General features: G+C 36.0%; 2 protein-coding genes across 3 annotated transcripts; both read right to left on the reverse strand.

Annotated features, from left to right (window-relative positions):
- Positions 1 to 572: 572 nt before the first annotated feature.
- On the reverse strand, positions 573 to 5185 carry LOC132118951 (uncharacterized). The gene is made up of 14 exons (XM_059528704.1): positions 5117 to 5185; positions 4697 to 4910; positions 4460 to 4536; positions 4049 to 4333; positions 3873 to 3935; positions 3514 to 3590; positions 3328 to 3381; positions 2789 to 2994; positions 2538 to 2640; positions 2272 to 2434; positions 2026 to 2129; positions 1661 to 1805; positions 1144 to 1270; positions 573 to 754 (listed from the first exon to the last, which is right to left on the reverse strand). Exons 8-14 carry the CDS (start codon positions 2898 to 2900, stop codon positions 573 to 575), a joined length of 936 nt encoding a protein of 311 aa, XP_059384687.1. The 5' UTR covers positions 2901 to 2994; positions 3328 to 3381; positions 3514 to 3590; positions 3873 to 3935; positions 4049 to 4333; positions 4460 to 4536; positions 4697 to 4910; positions 5117 to 5185.
- A 4014-nt stretch (positions 5186 to 9199) lies between these two features.
- LOC132119228 (SAP domain-containing ribonucleoprotein-like) lies at positions 9200 to 17776 on the reverse strand. 2 transcript variants are annotated; one of them, XM_059529027.1, is made up of 11 exons: positions 17623 to 17762; positions 16718 to 16817; positions 16139 to 16176; positions 14927 to 14985; positions 14724 to 14775; positions 14174 to 14247; positions 13786 to 13823; positions 13097 to 13116; positions 12927 to 12995; positions 12746 to 12826; positions 9200 to 9229 (listed from the first exon to the last, which is right to left on the reverse strand). In XM_059529027.1, exons 1-10 carry the CDS (start codon positions 17653 to 17655, stop codon positions 12746 to 12748), a joined length of 564 nt encoding a protein of 187 aa, XP_059385010.1. In that variant the 5' UTR covers positions 17656 to 17762; the 3' UTR covers positions 9200 to 9229. The 2 variants fall into 2 exon arrangements, with proteins under 2 accessions (XP_059385010.1, XP_059385008.1); XM_059529025.1 differs by lacking the exon at positions 9200 to 9229 and having other exon boundaries at positions 16139 to 16179; positions 17623 to 17776.
- Positions 17777 to 18543: the final 767 nt, after the last annotated feature.

Raw genomic sequence — 18543 nt, forward strand, 5'->3', positions numbered from 1 at the left:
CAAACAAAATAACACTATTTTCAGAACATGGAGCTGTTTGGAACTGACTGGGAGATGTTTGATGGTGTGCCTGAAGAACCTTATGGAGTTGAAGTCCCAGAAATTGAGTGCCCCCTGACTCCAGCTAGTATGGAAACTGTACAGTCCATGATCAATCCCTATGCATCGTCAGAATCATTTGGCAGAGACATTTATATATCAATGGTTCAGTGCATTGAAAGTCTATGTGTGACACAAAGAAACACTTAAGATATAAGCAGTCCTTACAAAAGATTTAATGGAATGAAGTTAAACATTTGCAAACAGACTGCCAGTTACAAAAGGCTTGCTGTGACATTACTACATGTTATCATGGGAGTAACAGTGAGGTAAAAAACTAACTCCTCATTCATTTTGGTTTTAAAGTGAACCATTAATAACAGCAAAACAATGTTTTTGTAACAATGAATAAAGTTATTCACAGAAACAAGAAAATGTCAAATAAAATGTCAATAAAACAAAACAATTCAATGCCTATTTTGACTTATGCAGTTACTTTTTAGTTTTCCCTTGGAGTGAGTTGTTACACCCTGTCAAAGGTTTGCCCATGGCATATGGCTAATGTTTTTTAATTGGAATCTCACATTTATGACAAAGTCCTTCTTTTCACTAGGCAGAAGGGGCTTGTGTCCCTGTCCAGTGAGCCACTGCATGATTCTTCCAACAGTCAAACTTTCTGGAGCAATGTTGTTGTTGTTGCTTGGGCCATCTTGTTCTTAAAAAAAGAGATTAAATGTAAGTCTGGATAAATAAAGGAAGGCAGCATCTTTTTAATAGTTTTTCAACTTGATACAATTAGTTAATAAAATCCCTCAATTAAATCAGATTAACATGTTAAGCATAGCCCCTTTTTAGGTTGGGAGCAGGGGGTGTTAAAAGCCCTGTCTGTGTGTAAAATTTCATGAAGCACTGTTATTCTAGAGGTCATAATATTAAATATCACATTTTACATCAAGATTCTGCAAAAGAAACGTTAAGGCTTGTGAATTTATTGGAGTGTGTAAATTCATAGCTAGCCATTTCCACTGTGCTGTATAAATTACTGCAGGGCAGCAGAAGAAAAGCTTACTACTTCTACATTATTCAATATTGTCTAAAACACACCAGAATCCTCAATTTCCTGAAGGTAGTCCTGGAAAAAATTCATGATGTTTGTTTCCATGCGGTGTTTGGCAGAACCAATCTCACTGAAGACAGGGCGGCTGTTTTCCAGAATGAAGACTGCATCCACCTTTAAGAAGAAAATACATTTCAGTCTGCATTTAACATAATTAAGTAATTCTTGCAGAAAAAAATAAATGCTTAATTAAAAGCAACCAGAAACCCAAGTAGAGCTACTAGGACATGTTGTTACAATCCCTATGAAGAATCTGCACTTTTTTGGAACGAATCCCCGCATCCTTGAGGAGCCTGGTTGTTAAAATGACTACAAACTCTCCACATCCAACCTCAGCAGGAAGCACTGCCTCGGCTGCTAGCTCGGTGTACTACTGGCTTTTCCATTCATATGATTCCCCAAAGGCAACCTCCCAAGGTACCGTAAGCCCTAAGATGTAAAGGGACTTCTCTAAGTTGACCACAAAATCAGGTCTGGCCTAAGAGTGGTTGAGACAAAATGTACCTTATCATCTTCCCCTGTAACAAACAGTGGTTGGCAAAGGTCTTGATGGGTCTTCATGATCGTTGGTAGTTCATAGAGCTGCGGGCCTTTTCTGAGCTGGTCAAGCATCGGGATGAGTCTCATGGTGGAGTGAAGTATAACAGCTCTATCAGACAATATAAAAGTGTTTCATCAGGAGATTCAACATTTGTGGTAAAACTCTTTACAGTAGGAAAAATTATATAATTGTTAAATTATAATTTGGTGACATTTAAAAGTGGCTTCACAACATAGCTTTGCAAGAAGAAATTCCAAATCAAGTCACAAATTGTTGTACTATTCCTTGTACTCCCTTGCCATAATGAAAACAAAAAATGTTAATATACCTTATTATGCTGTCCCTTTTATCCACAGACATGATTCCAGTGTATCCGCAGGTCAAAATGTCACCAATCAGGTCACTGATGTTGTGATCACTGGCGTTGTTTATCTGAAAGTCGATTGGTGTTAAGTGAAAGTTGTTCTCATTGCATAATTGTGCTCTACGGTCAAACAAGCAACTCATTAGATTTGTGCAATCCATGTCATAATGAAGTTAATACTATTATTGACTGTGATAAAATTGGACTTACCTTTACAATTAGCTGTGACAGTTCCAAATCTGTGACATCACTGGCAGACACTTGAATGCTGTCAGAGTCACCAGAGCAGAGATATCTGAAGCACCATTCACGCAGGAAGTTAGGGCAAGGTCCGCCTTGTGCCAGACTAGCTGCCATGACTTCTCCTGCAGTCCTAATAAATGGAAGAATTAAACAATTGAAACAGCATATAAACTAATGTAGTACTGCAATTAATATGCTTAAAGACAACATGCAAAAAGAACTTAATTACACACCTGAAGTAGTTACAGTCCAAACTGTTAAGGCAGTAAACGGGATTCTTCCCTTTCTTATCTGGACCTTCAACAAAGAGTCTTTTTTCTATTTCTACCAGCATTTCTGGAAAACAACAAATACATGAAATTCAAAAGGTCTCTTCAATGTTCATTTTTTTTCATCCAATCAGCATTTGAGCCCATTGCACCACCAGAGGCCCCCTGTTGACACATATGCGTCTGATTTAACAAATATGGACATACACCTGTACCTGTGAGGAATTCTTTGGAAAGGGCACCAGTATCAATGCCTGCCTCGGCAAAGAATGTGACCTTAAGTCTACATTTGGGCGAGGTCTTCTTCTGCCGTTGCCACTGTTGCATGCCTCTGTTGTAGAGATCAGTTCGTGACACACAGATGGAAAATGTGTTTGTCTCATCAACCTGATTACCAATCCAATTCAAGATGTCCTCAGAACTGAAAAAAAGACATTTAACATTTGAATCACAACTAAATCTATGTGGTTTTTATGATTTCATAGGTGTTTGCTACTGTTTCTCAGGGTGGTCGTTAGGCCTGGTACAATACTCGCACATCCTCCTATACTGGTGACGCTCTCAGGAGTGAGGTGAGGCCTCAATGCAAGCCAGAACGGGCAAAATATCACAAACATACCATGTTTCTGGACTACTAGATTGCTCTATGACCACACATAACATCACTTTCAACAGGAAAAAGCTGTATCTCTTTAAGGGTTTATTGTTCAGATAACATCATTCACCACCATAATTCCCTAATATACAATTTTACCTTTGAAAGGTACTGATTGGATCACTTGACTCATGGCCATCATCATCTTAAGTTCTGCACACAAACAGATTGTCCTGAATTAACAATAAACAACTACATTTAAAATTTGGCAGGAAATCTCCTTACATCTAATTTATTGTCAAATCAACATTCAACATAAAAAACTAGCACTGAAACCAACATTACCGTAATCCGCATCTGGCTGCATGGAACTCAATGATTTCAGGATGAAATGCATTTCTGCACACAGGACACTCAGCGGTCTAACAAATTAATTTACAATGCATGTGAATAAAGCATCACACTACTCCTGAAATATAAGAAAACATATCTAAGCTAAAGAAACTTAAACAACACTTGTAGAGCCCAAATTATAGCACCAGCAAAGTGACATGTATAACATCATGACCTTCAATTGGTGCAAAGAATATATACCTTGGAAATGACCAATTACAAGTTACAATGCTGTTTTTACATATATTTGTGAGTGCTTATATATGGCATTTGTAAAATAAACTTAAAAATAACAGCAAAAATTATCTTACCTTGCTTTTCTCGTAGCAAAGTGCAGCTGAGCATTCATCTTCATGTTCTTCCTTGCAGCTTTCCTGGGGATGAAACACAATAACAACACTTTTCAGCGCTGTACACAATAAAAACATGTAATTTTTCAATCCAATAAATTCTGAAATAATGCCTAAAAGACCAAGCTTTAACATACTTCTTCAGCAGAATCACAAAAATCTACAAGTTGTTTCTTGCATTCCTTTATGTGTCCTGAAAGAATCTGAAGCGGAATCATTTTCTTGCAGGTTGTACACTGAGCTTTGGGCATCTTCTCAAATTTCTTTTGCTTCTGGTGGTAAAGGAATTGTACCCAGTTCTTCTTGTAAAGGAGCAATGTACATTGTATATTTTCCATTCCCGCTCACTGCTTTTAGCTGCTGGCCAGTGTATCCATTTAAATCTGGAGGGATAACAGCCAATCTCCGCTGCCCACCCCCACCTAAAATTGAACAGTTGTAGATACTAAATATTGCCAATCTGGATATACAGCAATTACTCATCTAGGGAGTACATTGAAACACAATTTGAAACCATTGACATTAATACACTGTATATGCCTACATACCTGTGGACTTGTGCAGCAACCAGCCTCCCACAGATATTTGCCAGTCTTGGATATGTGCTCAAAAGCAAATCTGAAAACTAAAATGACAGAAGCAGGATTATAACTGTAAAATGTAAAATGATTTTTATTTTGTCATACTAATATTTATTACATCAAGCATTACTATGAATTGTAAGATGGGTGTTTTTAATATTTAGATATTACTTTAGGCAAGGCAGTTAATTAATGACTACATACCTCTGAATGTGTGATGTTTTCATTAAGGGTTAATGAACGTTTTCCAAGGCCAGCCAGTATAAGCTGCAGTTCCTCTTCTCCATTTGGTGTTTTTTCACGTTGTTTTTCAAGAAGAAAAAAGTTCACCAAAAAGCTCTTCCCAGGTTGTGTTGGTGTATATGGTGCAAAACGCTTCTTGCCTCTTGCCTCCTTTCGGAAAAATCCAGGAAAAGACCTAAACATATAAGATGGCAAACTATTATTCTCTTATGTTGTCATCCATCAACACAAAACAACCTAACTTAAAATATATCTACATTCTCAATGACTAATTATGTTATGTTTTGCTTACATTAGAATCGGGGCCTAGTTTGTCTAAAAGTACCTACACTGGGTGTACAATAACAAAATGAATGCAGACAAATGACCCATGTATCCTACCGAGCCATTTCTTGTTTGACAGACTGTCCAGAGTCATTGCGCTGAGGCCTCACTGACTGCGCTTCCTGTCCAACAGCAGCTTCTCCTGTACTGCCTTGACTGACTGGCATGACATTTGCCGGTGCACTGTTTCTCAATAGCAACACCAGGTTTTGGGCTGCACTTAAGATGTCTGTTAATTGGCCCTGAGTAATAAGAAAGACAATAACTAAATGCCAAATGTTATAGCCCTAGGTATTTTTAGTATTACACAGAACACATGCAAAACACATTAATCATAGTAGGGATTGTCAACGCCCGGGTCTTGGTCCACATTCAGACTAGAAAGCAAGCTCGTCCGAACCTGCGGCTGGTCTCCAGCAACTGACTCTGCCTTGCTAAAAGGAATACATGAATGTACTGATGACCTTGAATGACTGGTTTTGAACAAATGTTGCATTGCTTATTAATAAGTTAATTTATTACCCTCAATCGTTCAGGTTCTCTGGTCGTGAATAAAAAGCAGATACTGAACCACTGAGTCAAAAGTTTGAATTAGCCCATTATGCTTATTAACATTACAATGACTTGCTGGTTGACGTTAACTCATCATATCTGGCTCAGTTGTTAACATTACTGATTTGGTCGACATGGTTAAACATATCATAACAGTGCAGTTTAGTTCTAACATTACTAACTATAACGTTACTTTTTACACATAGCACTTCATCAACGCTAACATCGCCTAGCACTAGTTAACAGCGAGTAAATACCGTTAGGTTGCAAGCAAAAGCAATAACGTCTGAGTTGCAGAAATTTATATAATTATAAAGTGCTATAAAAATAGTAAAATCGTATAAAATGTTGAATAAACACGTTATCTACTTCACCTGTGATGCTTTGCCTGGGCTAGCAGCCTCAGGTCTGTTGTTAGCCATCTTTCACCTTTGACGCATGCGCTTTAGATGGAATCAAGGTTCGATTACCTGCCCTGTGACGGCAGTGACGTCTTTTCAAATGTTATTTACTCGTCCCCACAAACTTGAATTTGTGTCTATAATGAAGAATTCGTAGTCGTAGAAATCAGAGTTGTACTCGTGAATGTTTACAGTCATAGATTCTAGAATCACACTTACATAAAAACACAAATCTAATTGTATTGACTCACGTGTATGAAAACTTAATTTTGCGTGCCTAAGTTAATTTACGCACAAATGTTTAAAAATACGATTATAAATGTTTAAAGTTGTGCATAAATCTTTTTGAAAGTGATCTTACACCATATAACACTAGCTTGCTCTATTCTTTTTTTTATTATTCTGTTTTCTTTTTATTTATTATATTATTTAAAATCCCATGCTACGTGTACTGTGTTAACCTAACTGAGACTTGTTATAGCACTTATATATCATTGCTCTTTTTGTTGTTTTCGATTGCTTCCACTGTCCTCATCTGTAAGTCGCTTTGGATAAAAGCATCTGCTAAATGAATAAATGTAAATGTACATCGGGCAGTACATCCAAAAGCCCACCTATCATTCATAGACCTCAAATATAGCTTTTCATCTAAAAGATGTATGTAGTAATAGCTTTACATGGCAGCTCAATCTAATGTTAACCTACAGAAATGTGCGCTATTGAAGTGTGTGTGGAAACTGAACAGCAGCGCTCACAGCAGGACAGATGGAGACACGGTGCTCTCACTTGCTCTTTAAATACTCCGTCATTTTTGGTCATACAGATAAAAGTAAAAAATCTTTCTAATCGGCATACGTTTATTTGTGTGCACTCAGAATGATAACGAAACGTTATGCTTCTGTCGTCTTGGTCATGTGAACTTGAGCGAGTGCCACTCTCAAAGTGCAATGTCTACGCTGAAATGAAAAAATAAAATAAAATAGAAAACGTGTGTTAGCATGGATGATTTACATTACGTGTGTGAAATGCACAATGTGCATTGTTTAAGATGGCTTTCAGTTCATTAAAATAACAAAAAAAAAACTACATTTAAATATATTTTTTTTATTTAACGAAAGTGGGCATGCTGTGATATGTGCTGTATTTTTTCATTGTAACTGACAGATTCCGGCTGAAAAAATAAATACATACAAAATGGGAGTGGGAGAGAACTTGAGTCTTTCCAGGAAATGGGACGGGATTTTCCCCCCGTTTTTTTCGAGGGATTGGGACGGGACGGGATCTTTTTTTGCGGAAGGGGGATGGGAGAGATTTGAAAATCCACTCCCGTGTCACCGTCACCCTCTAGTTCTCTCACCTGCCACTTCACACACCTGCCAGAGTAGCCACGAGTCACATTGGAGTGACGTCAACTCCCCCTTGGACTGATTGGCTAGAGGAGCAGCTGTCAATCTACTTGCGGGCCAATGGTGACGCTGAAGCCTGCCCTGATTTACATGAAACTCAAAGTGCAACTTTTAGAAACGCAAGCGCAGAAGGTGGAAACAAGAGCAAAAATGGGAAAAAAACACAAATACACAAAAAAAATAACATATGAGCAGGAAACCTGATTTTGTTTGATATTTGGAAAATGTTGAATTCACGTTTCAGTTTTGTGCAATATAATTTTAAATGCGTTTACGTTTTTGATTTACGCTTATTTTTCGATCCATGACTGTTATTTTGTGCATTATTATTTTACACGTGTTTTTAAATATTTGATCTTTGCTTATTATTTTTCGATCTGTGACTGCAAGACATTTGGCGGGATTCTAATCCCATAGGAGAGGAGAAAAGAAAACAGCGATAGGTTCGAATGAAAATACTAATGAAAGGTGCACTGCACTCACGGATATTAAAAGTGAACGTTCAAAATTAATCTGATAAGATTGATCGATAAGATCGGAAGTATGGTGTGAATTAAGTTATATTTTATCGCTTTTAACAAAAGAGAGTGATAGTAAGATAAAGAAAAAAACAGCTACACGGAGCTATGATCAGCTGCAGCAAGGCCAACAGGCCAAAAGGAAGCAGAGAAAACACTGTCCAACAGTGACACCCGCAGTCAGAGAGTCAAAGCGCAGAGCGCTATACTTATTTTCCCTTTAGACTTGCTAAGTAAATTAGCAACTACATGGAAACTAACTCGCATTAATTAGCAACTACGTTAAGTAACTCTCATTTGAGTGTTAGCAAACTGGGTAGCACTTTAATTTAGTTTTACCAATTTATCTTCAACATTTCTGGACCTGGGAACATTTCAGTTGCATAGCTGTCTATAGAGGATCATAGCGCTCCAATTTCAGCAAAAATATCTTTATCCAAAGATGAACGAAGGTCTTACTGGTTTGGAATGACATGACAGAGTAATTAAATTAAGTAATCTTAATTTTAGGGTGAACTAACCTTTTAAGTATAAAGAAATAATATGAATATACAGGTGCATCTCAAATAAAAATGTCGTGGAAAAGTTTATTTCAGTAATTCAACTCAAATTGTGAAACTGGTGTATTAAATAAATTCAATGCACACAGACTGAAGTAGTTTAAGTCTTTGGTTCTTTTAATTGTGATGATTTTGGCTCACATTAAACAAAAACCAACCAATTCACTATCTCAACAAATTAGAACACTTCGTAATACCAATAAAATAAAAAATAAAAGTGTGAATTGTTGGCCTTCTGGAAAGTATGTTAATTTACTGTACATGTTCTCAATACTTGGTAGGGGCTCCTTTTGCTTTAATTACTGCCTCATATTCGGCGTGGCATGGAGGTGATATGGAAGCCCTGAGTCTCGTTCTTCGTACAGTCTTGTGATTGTGTTGCATAGTGGACTAAACTGAGAGAGCATTTTGAAGGCTCTGGAATCCTTTGCAGGTGTTTTGAAGGATTCATATTAATACCTTAAGGACCCACACACACCTAAACCAAATGCTATTCATCCATCAAGCATATCAAGAATGAAAGACAAAATCAAAACTAGTAAGGAATTGGGGTACTTTTAATATAAATGGCAGACAAACAACCATGGCACTACAGGGATTACAAGCTTAATCACAAAATGAATAGCAAAGAACACTTTTAAAAAAAATCATAAAAATACTAAAAGGGTATTAAGTATTAAGTAAGTAAGGGTATCTATTTTTATACATTTCCAAAGCGCTCAGCACGTTTTCTCTTCTTTGCCTGAAAGAGAAAGAGAGGGTGGGGTGAGGAGAACGCTTGCATAGTGAGAAACAAGATTGTTATATGGCCAGTACTGATATAAACAGGAACTTTGCTTGAGGTGTTCCAACGATTTACAGTGGATTAGGTTCAGTTTTATTCCTCTGAAGTGATTGTGACAGATTGGTAGAATCATAATTTCTTCCAACAAAGATATGAATGATTTGAGAACTAGCAGAAATCTTAGAATTATAGTTTGTAGCAAATTATGAATGCGTTGTTTTCCAACAATTTAGATAGTGTAGCACCTTTCGGTCTAAAGAAAGATTAATAAATTCTCAAAATATGAAATAAAACAAACTAATGCATAAATTAATGAGATGCTGGACAGAGATAGAGAAAGATACAGAGAGACAGAGACAGACAGACAGACAGAGAGAAAAATTCCCTTATGAATAATTAAAAAAAAAAGCTTAAAAAGCCCATACACATGAGCAAAATTGTTGCAGGACTCTAGACTTACTTTCTGAACTGGTGCGCCTAACTTTTTTTTCTTAGGTGCACCAGCACAAAAGTTAGGTGCACCCAAATTTTCGACCACATCACATTTAACCCACATTTTTACAACGTCACAATTTTTGTTTTACATTGCTTTATTTGAAGCACAATTCTACAAGAAAGGTAACTAACTGAAAAGGTGTTGGTGCTTAAAGTGCTTCACTGAGCTGAAAATTAAACTTAACATCTCAAGATAAATCAAACTGACCATCTCATGGCTCAATGTCTTATGGACTATCCTTCATTGCTCTTCGGATGGCCAACTCCTGTAGTTTGGCTGGCCACACTCTCTGCAGCAGCAACATCTTCCAGACTTGGCTCCTCTGCACTGATTCTGATCAGAGCTAACACTGTGTCTGAATAGAGGGATGCTCTAGTGTCTGATTTAAACACCTAAATGGCATTGCTTTTGGATTGTGGTTCTGAAATAAATAATTTGACCATAGGGACATATTGAACTAAAGTCTGTCTTGTAATTAGCATCACTGGTGTCGTCAAACTTGTAGTCTGCCTATTTAAAAGGTGAAAAATAGTCACTGTGCTGTTTGGTGGCATGGTGTGTACCACACAGAACATGGACCACAGAAAGCCAAGGATAGAGTTGTCTCAGGAGATTATAAAAGAAAAATTATAGACAAGCATGTTAAAGGTAAAGGCTATAAGACCATTTCCAAGCAGTTTGATGCTCCTGTGACTAGTTGCACATATTATTCAGAAGTTTAAGGTCCATGGGACTATAGCCACCCTCCCTGGATGTGGACGATTGATGACAAATTGAAGAGATTGATAATATGGATGTAAGCAAGGAGCCCAGAACAACTTCCAGAGATTAGAGGTGAACTTCAAGGTCAAGGGACATCAGTATCAGATCGCACCATCAGCTGCCGTTGGAGCCAAAGTGGACTTAATGGAAGATAACAGAGAGGACTCCACTGTTGAAAGCAAGTCAAAAAAGCGAGACTGGAATTTGCCAAAATGCATATGGACAAGCTACAAAGCTTCTGAGAGAATGTCCTTTGGACAGATGAGACAAAACTGGAGCTTTTTGGCAGGTCACATCAGCTCTATGATCACAGACGCAAAAATGAAGCATACAAAGAAATGAACACTGTACCTACTGTGAATCATTGAGGCAGCTTGATTATGTTCAGGGGCTGCTTTGCTGCCTCTGGCACAGGGTGTCTTGAATCTGTGCAGGGTACAATGAAATCTCAAGACTATCAAGGCATTCTCTGGAGCAAAAGGTGCTGCCCAGAGTCAGAAAGCTTGGTCTCAGTCCCAGGTCATGGGTCCACCAACAGGCTAATGACCCAAAACACACAGCTAAAAATAACCAAGAATGTCTAAAAACTAAATATTGGACTACTCTGAAGTGGCCTTCTAGGAGCCCTGATCTAAACCCTATTGAACATATGTGGAAAAAGCTGAAAAATGCAGTCTGGAGAGGGCACCCTTCAAACCGGAGACAACTGGAGCAGTGTGCTCATGAGAAGTGGGCCAAAATACCTGTTGACAGGTGCAGAGGTCTCATTGGGTTACAGAAATCACTTGGTGATTACCTCAAAAGGTTGTGCAACAAAACAAAAAAAGTTAAGGAGTACCATCATTTTGTCCAGTCTAGTTTTATTAGTTTTTTATGCTTCTCTTGAACCACAATTCAAAAGTAATGATTTTCATTAGTTAACTTTCATAAGTTTTATTATTACTTTTGACAGTTTCAAGTTATTTTAGTGACCACTGTGGGTTTTTCCTTCTTTAATGCAAAGGTAACCAACAATTTTGTCCGTGTGTGTATCTTGTGCAATTTACTTTTCCAGTAACATTATTAACTGGACATACATACATATACATACATACATACACACAAACAAACACTTATATTGGTAGCACCTTAATAACTTCATTATTTTGCATTAGTTATTAAATATATTATGAAATTACAAATCAGCTATTGTCTGTGCACCCTCCTGTTTTCCATATTTAACTTTGCAAAGACTAACCAAATCGAAGTCTACTTAATCAGTTAATCAAAAACAACCCTCAAAAGACACTTAATGTTTTGATGACATTATTACTGTTCAGCCAGAGAAATTTAGCACTGCCCTAAATAAGCTATTTCATACAGCTTGCGTGACGAGAGAACAAACTCTTTGGTTCTCATATGTCAAGCAAGCATGTTTGAGCTTCTGTTTATCATATATAACCCTGTACCACAAAACCATTCTTAAGTGTAAATGTTTCAAAATTGAGATTTATACATAATCTGAAATATAAGTAATTTAAATAATAAATAAGCTTTCTATTGATGTATGGTTTGCTAGGATACGACAATATTTGTCAAGTAATTTGTCCAAATTAAGTTCCTAGCAATGTATATTGCTAATAACGTTTTGATATTTAGGGTAAGAAATTGACAAAATATAATCATGGAACATGATCTTTATTTAATATCCTAATGATTTTTGGCATAAAAGAAAAATCTACAATTTTGACCCATACAATGTATTTTTGGCTATTGCTACAAATATACCCTAGCGACTTAAGACTGCTTTTGAGGTCCAGGGTCACATATTTGATGTGCTCTACATATGTTCAATAGGACTTTACTAATAACTACGGTAACTGTATTTTCAAGAATAAATGAGTGTATATAGATGGCTAAATGCAATGCACAAAAATATAAATGAAGTTGAAATGAGTGTGGTGAATTTGCTTCTGTATTCAGAAATGAAAACTCAAAACTTGGTAATCTTCAGAAAATATACTTTGTAATATCCATCTACTGAAAATCTACGTAATAAACGTTTAAGCTAAAAAAAAAAACAGTAAGAGTGATAGTTATGGATGGCAGTTAAATCTAAGTCTCCTGAAGAGACAATCATTTTATGATGGCAGGCATTTATTCATGTATAAACATTGTTGATTACACATACATTTAATAAACCTTTTGAACCACTTTATCAGCACAACTCATACCTCTGTATCATTGGCTGCACTAGTAACAATGCCAAATCTCTCCTTCCTCTTCTTAAGCTTTTCATCATCCTCAATCTGTGAACACACAAAATAGGCATCAAAACATTAAAATAGCTCATTTCCTAATGTTAGGAATTGTCAGTTCCTAATGTTTTGAAATATCAAAAAAAGGTACCTTTTTAGAAACTGAAGAGACATTCAAGCCAAAACGTTCTGCTCTCTTTTTTAATACCTCAACATCAACCTGAAAGAGAGAGGCCCGTTTGACAGTGGTTTTACAGAGATTCAATTATTTAATATATCAATTTCTAAGTCCCCACCAAAATGTGCAACCAAATTACTCACATTAACTTTGGCTGAAGTTCCTAAAAAAAATATAATAATAAAAAAAATCAATAGATGGATATTTTCACTAAGCACTGTACAGGGTTTGTACACATTTTTACCAATTAATGTCCATGACTTTTGAGGCAATATTCATGACCTAATGTTCCATTATTTTACAAGCACACAAGTAAAATGAAAACAAATCTGTTCAAATTTATCAGAGCACGTGTTAGCTAGAATGTACGACTATTAATGCTTTTTATTTGCTTTCCATGTACAAGCTTCAACTGTGCCAGAGGCTACTCCACACAGTGAACATCAAATCACTGAATATTATAATTTAACCAATATCAACTAAACTCAGGACCTGAATTTCATTAAGGAAACCATTTAGCTTTAACGGTAGTATTCAGGTAGAGAAATATACAGAAACAAACTAAATAAAAATAAGATTAATCATTAAAAGTCACAAATGTTCAGCCAAGAGCAGTGATTGACCTATTTTTTGTATTTTGTTGTTTGATAAACATTAATGAGACTGCACAGCTTTATTAAAGGTGTCATGAATTGAGAGATCAACTTTTACTTGAGCTTTTGATATATAAGAAGTCACTGTAGTAAAATAATACCGTGTATGTTTCAGAACTGAAAACAAAAGAAACTTTGAAAATAGTTTTGAGATGCACTGTATTAGATTGTCAACTCACCTTTGGATGATACAGATTCAGGTTCTTGCAGACCAAACCTAATAAAAGAGACAATGAAGGTCTCAAAAAACACATGCAATAATCTACTGCATTATATAAGCATTATAGCTAACAGATGATACTGAGGTATATTTTCCCATTTTACAGTTTCCAGTCAGTTTTTTTTCTCTAGAATGCATGCATGCCATATTTACTATTGTTGTCAAATTTTATTTATATTTTAAAGTGTTTTGAAACAGTTTTGACAAAGGTATGTAGATTTGTCTTTTGCCATTCAAATAGACCAGTCCAAACACTGCATTTCAACCAAAATAAATTCTCAAGACTTTGATAGACTTTTAATGACATTAAAGAAGAAAAAAAAAATCTCTCTCTCAAACAAGCAAACCTTGTTGCTCGTGCTGCCTTTTTGCTGTCCGCAGTTGGTGGAATATTGAAGCGTTCTGCTCTTTTCTGAAGCCTCTGCAATGAAAATAATAGTACGCTTTTACTTTTATAGCAAGAAGAATATACCATAGGATTTAATTCTATAAATAATACACATCTGTTAAATGTGTAGTGTAAAATATAGGCCAGCAGTATATTGTACAAAGCACTGCTGTCACAGTAATTTCACTGTAACAATAGTCAAATTACATATTCTATGAGAAATAATTAGTCACAGCGATATATGATAATGACATCATAATATCAATAACTTGTTTTATTGTTTCTCTCTTTTTATTATCATATCTGTTTTCAAATGATAATGTCTCAATTTCAGCCCTACTGGTGCAAAATGCTCCTTTGTGTCTCCTGGCCATGATTTCACAAACAAGTTTCACAGAAGTGTAATAGTAGCAGAGTAGGAACAAGGGCTGTAGAATCTAAAGAATTGTCCTGTGTGTGCCAAATGTGATTTGACTACTACTGTATGTGGTTTCAGTAAAGATCATTACCTCACCAACTGTAGCAGGAGGGTTTACCTTGACCACTTTTTTCTCAGTCTCCCTGAAAATCAAGAGCACAGTGAACAAACAAACCCATTTCCAATCACTAATCCTAAAACAAGGCTAGTACTCTAGTGTGGCATTATTATTTTTTATATATATATGCCATGTGCAAAGTATGCTGATGTATAAGTGAAGGGGGAATGACATACTCTTCAGGAGGAGTAAACTCTTGCTTCTGGGAATCAGTCTCTTCTTTGGCAAAGGCCTCCTAAATCACATGCAAAGTATGTTATTTTGAGCAAATCAAACAATATGACTGTTGTCCCATCTGGAACCTGACACATGGAACACATTTGTCTGTTTACACCCATTAAAACCCGTTCAAAATCCATCCTTTTACAGTACTAAAATACATCTCAGGTGATCTGATCAGTTCAAGACGTTTTGTAATAGGATTATTTAAACCACAAATAGAGACAGTCAGAGATGCATGTGACCACATTGCTTTGAAAGGTAAACTTGCATTTGTTTTGCTGTATCCTGGACAGTAAAGGACCATATATACACCCGTCAATCATCCACTGCACTTTTGTTATGCTTTAAAATAAAGCTAGATAGGTGAAGTTTGTCAAAGATAAACTAGGGTTGTATGATATGACTATATACATCTTGACAGTGATAAAGTGTGTATTGATAGAGACTTTTTACATAAAAAAAAAAAAAAAAAAAAAAAACACATACAGGACATGCTCGATGCAAATTTTTTATAAATGGTGAAAAAGAACTCAATGGGGGACTCAAAAACCTTGAATCTGACTTTTCTTAACCATATTCAGATTAATTTATGTTCTGAACAATCATTGGGCAATAAGCAAGCACTGTAGTTTTGTTCATACATGCAATACATGCATATGAACTGGATATCAATGTTTAGGGTTAATATAAACAGAACTTTCACAATCTGAAATCGGATCCATTCAAAACAGATTGAGGTTATTATTAACATGCATTATACATTGACATAGCAAAAAAATTCATGTATGAACAAAACCCTTCACATCAAAATTGGTTCACGGCCACTTGTGATCAGATCAGCCAGGACATATCTTAATACCAGGCTTAAACTGGTCAAACACTATGGACTACAGACACAATGCATTTCATTTCTATATTTTAAAAACAACAACAACCTTGCTACATGTACTGCATTAAGCTATCTGAGACTTATAGCACTTGCATATCATTGCTCTCCTTGATTTTGATTGCTTCTATTGTCCTCATTTGTAAGTCACTTTGGATAAAAGGGTCTGCTAAATGACTAAATGTATAAAATAACACTCTAGCTACTACATTCAACGTGCATCTATTTGAACTTTTTCCATGAAAATTCCCATGGAAACATTACATCTGGGAAAACTTACCTCACCATATTCTCCCAGAACTTCCTCTTCATTCACTTCTTCTAAAAACACATTTTAAATGTTAAACAGACGTTATAATGGTTTCAGAATTATTTATTCTGCTACGATGCTCAAAATGATTTTTATTCACATTAAAGGAATTTTATCAGCCAAAAATAAGAATTCTGTCATCATTTACTCTGTATGAGTATCTTCTGTTGAATACAAAAGAAGAATGAGAGTAATCGAACAGTTGCTGGTACTTTTCCATCTTGGTCCCCAATGACTTCAATGGCATTTTTTTTTTCATTCTATGGAAGTCATTGGGGACCAAGAAAGCTTTCAACCTAACCATCTTTCTTCAAAATATTGTCTTTTGTGTGGTGCAGAAGAAAGAAATTAATATAGGTTTGAATCAACATGTGGGCAAGTAAATGACGCCTCCTCTTTAAGAGAAAAAGGGAGTAGTGCAGTATTACATCTATCTTTGAGATATCTAAAGAACACAATTGTAATGAGAACTGATTAAAGGTGGAAAAAAAAGTTAACTTAAAGAAAAATACATAAAAAAGCTGAAATATTGTATTAGCAAATGCATACCATGCTCTTCCAGATAGGCTTGCAGCCGGGCAATAAGATCGGCTTTATTTCCTTTGGCATCCAGCCCACGAGCAGTACATTCCTGCTTCAGCTCAGCCAACTGTGGGGATTATATTAGTTTTAATGACAGGGGCTAAGTTTAATCACAACACGAAATCACATACCTGCTGTGTGAAAACCTATGTTTTGTCAGTCCACAAAGTTGGCATTGGAACAAATATGGCTTCTTCTAAATAATTGTGTTAAATGTACCATGAAAATCCTTGCATCTTCATCTAGGTCTTTGTGTGGTGTAAAGCGTTGTTTACTAAAGCCACTCTAGAATTTCATACCTTTACACCCAAAAATGCAATTTATGAAGGCAGCTAACTAACGTTACGTGTTACGTAAGAACTACGATGGTCAAAAAAGTAAGTAGTTATATTGCTTTAGATAGATGTCTGTTGTTACAACCCACTTTTTAGGCACTTGTAGGAGAAGAACACGTGCTTGAGTTTTATTTTTAGAGTTTACTGATGTAACGTTAGTTGATAAACTGGAAGAGTAGAATAGTGCCTGCGTGGTGAAGGAACAAAGTAAAAGTCGCATTTTAGAAGTATCTGAAAGACTGAACTAAAATGGTTTTTAATTAAGCAGGTATCTTAGATGTTTTTCAGCGAGTAACGAAAGGTACACAGATCACTAGAGTCAAAACGCTGTCTGTCTATAAGAAGCGGAGTAGATCTTTGAGAAACAAATGCTGAATGAACCTTGAAACGTTAACTTAAATATATTACGGTTTAATCATCATAAGCAAATTTAGCACAGCTAAGAATAGCTCGCTGTTACAACCAGATCCAAAAAAACTAAATGCAAAAATACTAACAAACATTCATAGAAACGTTCTTTGCACTTAGTTTCTTTACCTTGAGTTTATGCAGTTCCACGACTTCCGCCATTTTCTTGAAGAGGATTGTATTTTGAAATCTGATTAATTCCGGTTTTGAAGTCTTTACCGATGATTTTGCGCTGCAGCGCCACCGGTCGGTCAGGAGACTGGGACAACCTAATGTGAGATGGTTCTTTGTAGATATGCATTTCTCGTCCAATAGCTTTAACTTCTCATTTATGTAAGGTAATGGAGAGAATGGTAACAGATAGATTGACTTATCATTTGGAAAAAATGAACTGGTTTTCTTCTTATCAAAGTGGGTTTAGGTGTGGTAGAGGGACTATGGATCCAATAGTATTATTAGAAGATGAAATAAGAAAGGCATTTATAAATAAGGAAAGTGTAATTGCAGTTTTCTTTGATATAGAAAAGGCCTATGATATGTTGTGGAAAGAGGGGTTACTAATAAAGTTACAGAAGATGAGTATAAAATGAAGAATGTATAATTGGATTAAAGAGTTTTTAATTGGAAGAAGTATTAGAGTAAAGGTGGGTGGAGCTATATCTTCAAGTGGAATAATTGATAATGGTACACCTCAGGGCAGTGTTATAAGTCCACTTTTATTTATTATTATGATAAATGATGTTTTTTCAAGGATTGATAGAAGTATGGGGAAATCATTGTTTACTGATGATGGGGCTATCTGGTTTAGAGGAAAGAATATAGAGTATAACATAAAGAAAATGCAATGTGCGCTAAATGGAGTAGAAAAGTGGTCAGGGGAAAATGGTTTTAAGTTTTCAGTGGAAAAGACAAAAAAATCTTCAGGTAGAGATGGGTGAAATGCCTTTGCAGATAGGAAGACAGCAATTAATGGCATCTTATTGGGCAAATTTGAGAGGACAGAGAGAAGATCATCCAACAAGGAAAGTAATGAGTCCTAGTTGGGAACAT

This window comes from Carassius carassius, chromosome 38, assembly GCF_963082965.1.
Source record: "Carassius carassius chromosome 38, fCarCar2.1, whole genome shotgun sequence".
NCBI classification, from domain to species: Eukaryota; Metazoa; Chordata; class Actinopteri; order Cypriniformes; family Cyprinidae; genus Carassius; species Carassius carassius.